Raw genomic sequence first — 10754 nt, 5'->3', positions numbered from 1 at the left:
GGGAACCTGGGGTTGGCGGGTGGAAATCTGGGGTTGGGGTGAGGAGAGGAGAGGAGGCAGGAGGCAGGAGGCTCCCACAGACTGCCTCGTCTCAGCTGTCCTGTAGAGAAGCTTTCCACGTGCAATCCTTCAGCTGCCCCGGCTACCTGAGGACAGCCCGAAATCCACACTCGCCCAGGCGTCCCCCACTACCGCCCCTGCCCCTCGGGCGGCCGGTGGTTCCCTCGGGTCCTCCTTCCTGCCTCTCCGAGGTCTCCCCGCCCCCGCCCCGCCCCGCAGGCTGCGGTCCCTTTAAAGGCGCGCCGGTCTGGGGCCGCCCCGCTCTCGAGGCGGACTCGGGAGGAACGCCAGAGCGGAGAGCCGCCGCGGCCAGCCCGGCATGGCCATGGCGTCCCCGGCCATCGGGCAGCGCCCGTACCGGCTGCTCTTGGAGCCAGAACCGCCGCGCTATCTGCAGAGCCTGAGCGGCCCCGAGCCGCCGCCACCGCCGCCCCCGGGCCACTCCTCGCGCCGCTGCGCCCCCGCGCCCCTCTCCACTGCGCCCGGGGCGCACGAGAGACGCGGTTCCCGGAGGGCCGCCCGGGGGGACCCGGAGCCCCAGCCCCGGGCCTCCCGACACGCTCGCCCTCTCCGGCCTGGTCTGCAGCAGAGACTGCGGCGGCGGCCTGGCGCGCCCCGGCCCCGCGACGTGCGCAGCATCTTCGAGCAGCCGCAGGATCCCCGCGTTCCGGCGGAGCGAGGCGAGGGCCACTGCTTCGCGGAACTGGCGCTGCGGAGCGGCCGCGGCTGGTGTGACCTGTGCGGGCGAGAGGTGTGGCGGCGGGCGCTGCGCTGCGCTAGTAAGTGTGAGGGTCCGGGCGGGGCGGTGGGGGGAGCGCGGCGCGGGAAGACCGCAGTCCGCCCGCGAGCCGCTGCGACCGAGCCGGCTGGGGCGAGCCGAGAGGGGGCGCTGCCGTCTCCAGCCCCAGGGGAGACCTGGATTCTCACCGAGGGAGGTAGCCCCTGGACGCAGTCTGCACCTTAGTGCCTGTCCGGTGTGTTCCAGTGCCTTATGCGGTCTTTAACAAACGCCTCTTCCTCTGACAGGTGCGCTCCTCGCCCCTCTCCAGATCAGCTAGTACACACACAGACACACATGCATACACACACATGCACACACGCACAGAGGCTGGGGTTGGTGCCTCATGCTACCACATCAATCCCTTGTCTCCAGTGCCCTCTCTTGCTTTTTTGTAGCTTCTTGAGAGTGGGTCGTGAGGCCATTCTTGAGATGACCATTTGGCCCGTGCTCATTAGGGTAATGGCAGATGACTGTCTGCATGCCTGTGGTACACCCTTCCTCCAGGGTGACCGGTGGGGACAGGGAAGAGACCTGGTTGGGCTTTGGATGGACAGGGGCCATGAGGCTTGAGAAGGGCGTGAAGTGACCCTGGATCCGTGCCGTCTCCCGCCTTCCACCTCTGGCCCCTCAGACCTTTGCCCTCTGCTCTGATGTTTGGCTGGGCCCTGCTTCCTCCTCTTCCTCTTACTGGCTACTGCGCCAGGCATCAGGCTGAGAATTACCCAACTACCTGCCCTGTCTCACCCTCCCCCGGGCTCTCAGGTTCCTAGCTGCCTCCTCTGAGCCAGAACCTTCTCAAAGCCTGACTGTAAAACACTGGACATCCACTGTATAGATTTTCTGAGCACATTTGCAGTCTTCTTGGGGGGTTGTTATTTTTCTCTTCCAGCAGTTAGGTGTGTATATTTCTTCAGTGATGTTTCTTTTCTTCGTTTCCTATTAGATTTATCTAGAAAAATAGATTTCTTCTTTTCCTATTCCCCACCCCACATTTGCTGTTGCCCTGTTTGGCAGACGATACCCACACCCATGTGCGTATGTGTCTATATAGATAGTTTAAATATCTGAAGCACAAAGTGCAGACAATGGTACAACGTCTAGAAAGCATCTCTGGAAATGGCTTGGGGTTGCATCTTTCAGCCAAGCCTCTTCCCACATGACAACAGCCCCGTCTCCCGTCCAGCTGCAGCATTGAGCAGCAGCAGCTATTACACCCTCATCAGGAGAGCCTGACCTTGCCTCCGCAGTCCCCAGCCAAGGCTGTGCAGTGTGCTTCCCACTGCAGCTGGCTTCAGGGAAGCAGAGCTCAGACTCTCAGCCAGGATCGAGCAGAAGAGGAGTGTGGGAGGGGGGAGTGGGTTCTGCTCCTGACACCATCAGAACTCAGTGCAGGTGCTAATTAATCAGGAAAGGGCGGTAGACACAGAAATGTGAGGTGGGCGGAGGGCTGCTGCCCCTTGGCAAATCTCCCTGACCTTCAGAATCAAATGCAACTTTCCCCCAGATGTGTTTGCAGCTTTTGCCCTCTCAAGGGCCCTAGGGTACTTTACTGCCTCCCAACAGTAACATACAGAGGTGGTATCTTTGTTGTAATGGGTTTTAATGTGCTGGAATCCTAGGAAAGCCGCTTCGTTGGAATTCTAGTTTGTATTAGGACATTGAGGACTTCCAGTTGGTCCAGTGGTCAGGACTCCGTGCTTCCACTGCAGGGTTTGATCCCTCATCGGGAAACTTAATATATTGCATGCTGTGCAGCATGGCAAAAACAGAGTTTAAAAGTAAGAGTGAAAAAGACACTGGAGGACTGTATCAATTGTTGAACATTTGGCATGTAGTTTTATGACTTGCGGGGTAATGGTGTCTGTGTGTTTATTTGTGTATATGCATGATACTTCATGATTAAATGAATTTATGCAGGGCTTCCCTTGTGGCTCAGCTGGTAAAGAATCTGCCTGCAATGCGGTAGACCTGGGTTTGATCTCTGGGCTGGAAAGATCCCCTGGAGAAGGGAAAGGCTACCCACTCCAGTATTCTGGCCTGGAGAATCCCATGGGGTCTCAAAGAGTCGGACACGACCGAGCGACTCTCACATTCATACTTTCACATTAGACAGTTGCTTGTGAAAGGAAGCCCCAGGTGAACAGGCGTGTCCTCTGATTTCTGTGTGATGTGGTAGCCCCCAGCTAGGTGGGTTAGTACCAACCAGGGATGTCTGAACACCAGAAAGGAAGCAGAGTTGGAATAAGGGGCTACAGAGCAGAGCCTCTGTTTGTCATTATTAATGTTTAACTGATTGTGGACTTGTAGCTGGATGGAAACAGTTGAGAAATGTTCTGATGGCTGGCAGGTAGAGACACAGCAGGCCAAACTCACCAATCATCTTTCTTTCAACTTATGTTCTAATTTCACCGTGGGGTGGGTTTGTTTTATCTTTGTTTTAAAAAGCAAGGGTCAGAAGCACGACTTTTGAAAGCAGTGCTCTGCGGTGCCTCAGAAGACAGCCTGGAGCCAGCAGGCCTGGTCTGAATCCTGATTCTGCCGATCAGTGTCTGTGTGACCCTGGGAGCCGTGTGTTCCACTTCCGTGTTTTAAAGAATTGAGATGATAGCATTACCTTCTCAGTTGTGTTCATGTGAGAATTCAATGAATTAATATATGGAAAAGGCTTAGAACAGGGCCTGGTAGAAGGCAATATAAATGTTTAGGGCCATATGAATGTTATTATTATCCCCTCCCATCTAGTGGCTGTAACAATTTGCCTGGGCTCCGGACACTTCTTAGAATCACCTTTCCAAACAGTGAGAGCAGTTTTCCAACTCTGCTTGGCTGCTGAGCTGAGTGGGACAGAGGGTGTCCCGCGCGTCCCAGGCGGGTCAGGGCAGGGCGCTAACCACAGCCCCACTCCTGCCTGCTGTGGGCCTCCCACAGCGTGTCGGTGGCCTCGAGGTCGTCAGGACCCTGGCACCTTGAATTTGTACCACTCGTCCCCAGCATAGAGCACAGTCTCGTGGCTGATAAAGGCGGTCGCCTGTTTTTACTATTAAATCTCCCAGCTCTTGGAAACATGCAGAGGGACAGCGGGTATGTAAATGACATCTGTCTCAGCAGGAGGTTGACAATGGGTGGGAGCTGTGTTGGCAAAATGGGCTTTTAATAAGGGAAGCTTTTAGAAAACTGTCTTCCCACTGCCTTTTCAGTGAAAATTCCTCTATCTCAAGCTTATCCCTACTTCAAGGACTGAAACGGAGCTCTGGTTAATGCTGGGTTTGCCAACAGGAGACGTTCAAAGTTGATATTCATTTCCAGGATTAAAGAACTCATGTTTATTAGATAGAGAAGGAAATCTGGTGGGGTTTGGGAGGGGGAGAGAGAGGTAGATTATACGAAGTCGTGGCGGGGGGTGGGGGTGGGCAGTGGCCGTGGTGAGAATCTGTTTCCAGCATTCCAAGAGGGAATGGTCAATAACACACAATCCTTGGAACTCTCACAGACTGCCCTTTGCCTTTATTCTCAGGGAATGTTCCTTACAGGTTGTGGACCCTTTCTTCTATAGAAGGAACACGGAGTTAACCTTTTATCTTGTTTTGGTGGATGCGTTAGCCATCTTGGAGTAGGAAATGGTCTGGAAAATGGGAAAAGCTAAGTCCAGCTCAACACTGAGAGAGGGACAGTTGGACATGCCTTGCACATTACTAGTGGAGCGGGGCCTCTCTGGAGGGGTGTGTTCAGAGCTGTAAAGGGTTACGTGGTTGGGGTTACAGGGTGAAGGGGGCCCTGGGGCGCACCATCCTGACCTCCCCCTCCTGTGAGAGACCTGTGTTATGGTGGGAGTGTGAGGTGTTTGCCGTGGAGCCTGCTGGCATGGGAACAGGGGCCTCCTGGTGAGAGCCCCTTGTCGAGCCTTGTAGCTCTGTCTCGTCCCAGCATCAGTGGTTGGGCTTAACCCGCCTCTCTGCACAGACTGGACCCCCGTGTGACAGCCACAGAGTCCCACAGACCCAGCCCCTCTCTTGGTTCTTTGCAGAAGAGGTTCCTGGGACGTGGACACTGAGTCTCTCTGTGGCAGACCCAGGAACCGGGGCACTTGGGGCGTGTTTTATTTGTCCAGGACACCTGGTCACACTGGAGCTTGTGGCTTAAAGTGTTTTCATTAATTCAGGCCCAGGCTTGGCCTTGGAGGTTAGGAAAATTAAGCCCTAAAATGGACATTTCGTTGTTGGAGAGAGAGAGTGGAATCCCCCACCTCCCTCTCCTCCCCTGCCTCTGGCTCTGATTGGGGTTTTTTCTTGGGGAGAGTCCTGGTGGAGGGCTGGGGGAGATGGGAGGACAGAGGAGGGGCTGGAACGCTTTGAGAGAGGCCATTTGAGGCCCCCGAGCTGCTGTTCTCCGTTCTTTCTCCTCCCTGCTTCCTGTATTTTCACAAGATGAAAGTGAAAGGATTAAATGTGGGTTTAATTTTTTTCCCCCTATCCATCAGAGCATAAAATTTTCTGATTATGGAGTAAGAGGGGCTTGAATCCCAGGTACAGTCAAAAATGATTAATGCCACTTGTCTGCCAGCCTAATTAGACTTGGTAATGAACGTGTGTGTTCTCCTGCTGATCCTGCAGAGTTATTAGGGGGAAGTGAATTGACATCTCCCCTTAGCTATGTGGGCTTGATCCGGGATCCTCTCTCTTCTCCCCCGAGTTTACCAGTGAATTCAGCCAGTGCCAAGCCTGGCAGATAGGCCTTGCGGGGCAGGGGAAAGACAGCCCCCGGCCCTGCCTGGCTGCTGAGGGGACCCTGTAGCCCCGGGAAGCTGGCTGCAGCCCCTGGTGACAGGAGCTAGGGGCTCAGAGAGTGGCTGAGACTCAGGGCAGGCCCGGCGCGGCCCTGAGAATGATACACGCTGGAGGAATTCTTCACGGGTCCACAGGGCCTTTTCCTCTGAGGAGCCTACAGCCTTTGCCTGCTGCTTCCACATTCATCCCAGAGCAGATTCATGAGGTCAGGATGCAGGGAGGCTTCTGCTGGGGTCTCAGACGGAAAGAAGGAGGCGCCCGTCCATCTGGTAGGGGCAGGGAAGCTTAGCACCTCACGTTAGGCAAACCTGACCTGCCCTGAAGGTGGCCTGCACCAGCGCAGGCTGTCACACCATTTCCTGCCTTTGGTCCACACCCAGCATCTGGGGGACCTCTGGCCGCTGCCCACGGGGGCATCCCAGCCCTTGCCTCCCCAGTGGTCTCCCGCAGGGCACTCCTGATCCCCACCCCTCAGCCCGCAGTCAGCCTCACCCCGCCCGCCGCCCCTGGGGCCCGGTCGCTCTCCCCTGGCTGGGTCAGGCAGTGCTGCAGGCAGCTGACGCTGGCAAGGCCGGCCCTGACCCGGGAGATGGCTGTGCCTTTAGTCACTTTCGGTTTTTCTCCAGGAGTTTTGGCAGCTTCTCCATACATGTTTGGGGCCAGATCTCAGGGCTGGGAGGGGTGCTGGGCCGGTTTTCGGGCTTTCGGGGGGATGAGGTGATGATGGCAGGCTCAGTCCCCTGGTGGAAAAGTGAAAGTGAAGTCGCTCAGTCGTGTCCGACTCTTTGCGACCCCAAGTAAAAATCGGCACTGGGGAGGACTCACAGGAGTGCTCCCCCAAAGTCAGCACCGTCTTGACCTGGGCCCGGAAGGTGATCCTGGATGTTCTTGAAGGCCGCCCCCGCACCCTGCCAATGTGGGCAGCGCCTGGCAGAGTCTGGGCGCCCTCCACTGTGGGGTGTTGGCCACCGTGGCCGGCAGGTTCACGCAGGGCCTGTTGGAGCCTGCCTGTGGTTCCTGGCGCGGAGAGCATTCTTGAGAGATGTACCCACAGGGAAAGCTGTGAGGCTGGGCTCTCGCTTGCCTTGTTTGGAGAGGAAGGGGGAAGAGCGGCAGGGTCTGTCCTGGCACGGCAGCGCCGTGCCCAGCCTCCTGGCGGAGAGCGCTCTGTCCTATGAGCCCTGACTACTGTAGCGCCCCCCGATGTTCTTCAGGGTTTTCCGGCTCACCCCTGTTCCCCTGGCCTCATTGAGGGCATCGGCAGGGTGCGGGGGGGCATGAACAGACGTCGTCGAGGGCTGGGAAGAGGGGTGGTTGGAGTTCAAGCAGCTCCCGTGTGTCACTGGGCGGGCGGGCGGGCAGGCAGCCGGGTATGTCTCTCGCCTGTGACCACGGTGAGTCTGGGTCGTGTTTACTGATCAGTGGAGGGCCTGCAGGCAGCCTTCTGCTCCCCTCCCTGTTTCTTGAACAAACATTTCCAGGGCGGAGCAGATCTTACTCAGACGTCTGCAGTGGCTGTTGGCTTAGGGCTGCTAAAACATGAAAACTTGGCTTCTGTGTACCTTTCATAAATCAAACCACAGGTTCGCAAAAGTCAGGCCTGAAAGAACAGTGATATTCTTTGCCCATTTTGGTTTTTTTTTTTTTATCCTTTTATGTTTTGTTTCTCCCAGATGCCAGATCTGGGAAAGAATCATCATATTTGCTGAAGATGCAAATTGGTATTCTGTGAGTCTACAAAGATGGGGATAGTCACGTGAAACAGGAAAGTACTGAGGATGGCCAAGGAACTGTGGGGGCAGAGATCAGTTTTATCTCAGAGACAACTTGGCCGCATCTAAAGGGTTTTCTTGCCTACTGACTCTCCTGGGCCCAGCAGCATCCTTGAGAGGCAGGCAGGACTGGTTGGATCATGGTCATCTCACAGACCAGGAGACCCAGCATCCAGAGAGTCAACGGCTGCTCTGATGACCCAGAGGGTTAGCAGCAAAACCAGTACCATAGCCCAACAGAGGCAGCATCTTGCCCTGTGAGCTAATGTCGCTGAGCGTGCCAGTTAGTGGAGCTTCCTCATTCACCTGCCAACACATGCTGAAATGTCCATAAAAAGGGACAGAGAAGGGTGAGCCAAGGGTTGGGTAAGCCCTGTCCAAGCTGGAGGATCGGTCAGGTCCTGGACAGCTGAGAGCTGGCAGCCCTTCAGCCTGTTCTCAGGCTTTGGTTTCTAAACAGATTTTCAGCATGCGTAAATCATGAGGTCCTGAAACAAAAGGTGAAGTTTTTCTTCAACCTCAAGATAAAAGGAACAAGTGTGTCTGCCCCCACCCCCACTCACTGGTGTTAGGTGCGTGTAGGGGGGTGGGTGTGGAAATGTAGGTCGGAGATCTTTTCCTGGAACAGACAAGATCCTCCTTGCTGTGACCCAGGGTCAGAGTTCATGACACAGGACTGACTATGAACCAAGGAGAAATTAGGTTGTGTCTCAGAAGAAGAGTTGGATTGGGACTGGAAAATAAACTGAGTTTTGTATCGTGGGCTTCCTCCCTGTCCCGGGCAATGGTGTGGCTGAGTTGGGGACAGTAAAGAGCCCCCCTCCCACCCCAACTCTGACGGTGTGTCTCCAGGTCAGGCTCATATTTGGGTGTCATCACTTACTTTCCTTGCTGACTTGGAGGAAGCTGTTTTTTCCATTTAAATTAAATGGAAGCTGGAGGCTTTGTGGTTTCTGTTGAAACAATTATGTCCTTTCTGCAACTGAGGAAAGTATTAAAAATCCAAAGAAAATTCAGAGATGCCTTATTATTCAAATGGAACAAAAGATTCCAGCTGTAACTTGAGAGTTTTTAGAAAAAAGAGGTTGCGCATACAGTATGTAAATATCTCTTCTAGTGATGAGAGTTTTTAAAAGCAATCTGGAAGGACCTTTTTATAAATAGGGTATTTCAAGGTGAGAATTTATTGCAACCCCAGGACATAGGATGGTGAAAGCTGTTCCTTCAAATTGTGTTGGCCTTGGCTGGACTCTTCAGCATGGTCAGAGGGTCAATGCTTAGATGTTAGGGCAGCAAGAGGTCATTGTGTTCCTCCTAAAATATCCCTACAGTAGAAAACCTATCCAAGTTTTCAAAAGATCAGGAGTGAGGATTCCAGAACCTTCCAAAGCCCTGTCTGGCTGCTCAGCCAGTTCTTCCCTGCTGTCTTCCCCAGTGACTTAACCTGTCCACAAAACATCTCTGTGATGAGGAAAAGGGGAAGTGAGACCAGTGCCTCAAGCCCATGTGGGGCATTCGGGAGGGATTTTCCCCCATGACAGATGACTCACGATTTAAAATTCCCCCAGCATGTGCCTATTCTCTTCTCCGAGCATGAGAGTGGGAAGGCCACCCTGTCTGTCCTCAGCCAGGCGGGGAAGCCTGGGTCCTTATGAAGATCTTAGGTCCCAGCTGGGCCAGGAACCTGGGCTCCGGACCTCGCATGGTGAGCTGGTGTCATCTCAGGACCTGGACTCACTTGTGAGTCTTGTCTGTGCAGAGCTGCTGGGTAAACTTGTTGTTTAGTTGCTATCACGTCCGACTCTTTTGCAGCCCCCAGACTGTAGCCCACCAGGTTCCTCTGTCCATGGAATTCTCCCGGCAGGAATACTGGAGAGGGTTGCCATGCCCTCCTCCAGGGGATCTTCCCGACCCAGGGATCAAACCCAGGTCTCCTGTACTGGCAGATGGATTCCTCACCACTGAGCCCCCAGGGCAGCTGCTGAGTAACCGAGAGGATCACAAAACAAGCAGCCCAGTCCCCCACGAGGAAGCAATGGGGAGAAAGAACCAGTGTCCCAGCCTGAGGAAGGGGGCCTTGGGGACATCTCTGTATTAAATAGATGACTCATGACCTGTGTGTTTACTGTTCCTACACCAAGTACCGAGGGCCTCAGCAGGGAGGGGCGGTCTAGCTGGGTCCTCCTGGCCAGAGCTCCTGTGAGGGGGCCGGTGGTCAGGGGGGCAATTTGGAAGGTCAGGTGCAGTTTAGGTTTGTCTACCATTTTCTCCTCTCGGTGGCCGGAGGACCTTGCCTCTGGGATGCGATGCCGCTCAGTGGTCCCTGTGGCCTGGGGAAGAACCACAGCGTAAAGGGTGGGAGCAGGCTGGCGGCTGCACGGGGGCCCACGGAACTCAGCTGAACTTGTGGACGTTCCCTTTCTGGACTCGGCCCGCAGAGGTTCAAGTGCAGCTTCCTTGGTCCTCTGGGGTCGCTCTGCCCTGGCTGAAGGACAGCGCCCCCTCCGTGTGAAGCGGGGGCCTCCCGGTAGTTGGCGGGTGAGTTCTGGAGTCTCTGGGCCACGCGGGAGCAGGACCCCTCTCCCTGGTCTTCCTAGAAGGTTCTGCCGTCTGCCCACCGTTAATCGCCCACCTCGCCCAGGTGACAGCCCGTCTGGGGACCTCCACCCTGGGACTCGGGGGTTCTGCGAGTCATGTTGCGGGGACACCCTGTGAACCCCACGTTAGGGCAAGAGAAGGACAGCTCTGCCTCTCCACGCGTGTGTGCACGCCTACTCAGTCATGTCCAGCTCTGACCCCATGGACTGCAGCCCGCCAGGCCCCTCTGTCCACGGGATTCTCCAGGCAAGAATTCTGGAGTGGGTTGCCATGTCCTCCTCCAGGGGATCTTCCCCACCCAGGGATCAAATCCGAGTCTTACATCTCCTGCCTTGGCAGACAGGTTCTTTACCACTAGCACCGCCTGGGAAGCCCTCTGCCTCTTCACGGGAGACTCTGTTCTCTTTCTCCCTCTGATTCCTGTCACCTCTTCTCTGCTCGGGTATTTGCTCTCAGATAAGTGGTCTGACCCTCTTAAGGCAACACCGCTTCCTAGGGGCCCTGGCAGCTGAGAGCTCTTCCCCCACGCCCGGCTGAGCCTGGGAGGATGTGAATTAGCCGGTTGTCCCCTAGGAACCTGCGTGGCTGGTAAAGCATTATTAATCCGACATCCCCAAAGAGATCCATTAACGAGCTCCTGGGCTGTGCACCCCCGTGAGGTAACCGATCACTCCTGTCATCTGCTGAAACTTTGGAGACGTTGATTTCTCAGACTCCCAGGCGCTCCTGAGAAGCGAGGCCCAGGGCGGGCCCTTTCTG

At 55.4% G+C, this 10754-nt stretch overlaps 1 protein-coding gene across 1 annotated transcript in view; it reads left to right on the top strand.

Moving 5' to 3' along the window:
- The first annotated feature begins 302 nt into the window (after positions 1–302).
- Positions 303–10754, top strand: part of RASSF5 (Ras association domain family member 5) — a 72654-nt gene continuing 62202 nt past the window's right edge. Inside the window, exon 1 of the mRNA XM_043484768.1 lies at positions 303–839. Within this exon, the coding sequence (XP_043340703.1) occupies positions 380–839 (460 nt within the window). The 5' untranslated portion in view covers positions 303–379. The remainder of the gene's footprint in view (positions 840–10754) is intronic.

The sequence above is a fragment of the Cervus canadensis genome, chromosome 13, assembly GCF_019320065.1.
Source record: "Cervus canadensis isolate Bull #8, Minnesota chromosome 13, ASM1932006v1, whole genome shotgun sequence".
Classification (NCBI taxonomy): Eukaryota; Metazoa; Chordata; class Mammalia; order Artiodactyla; family Cervidae; genus Cervus; species Cervus canadensis.
Note: the sequence above shows the minus strand (reverse complement) of the source record. Positions and strands in the feature narration are given on the sequence as shown.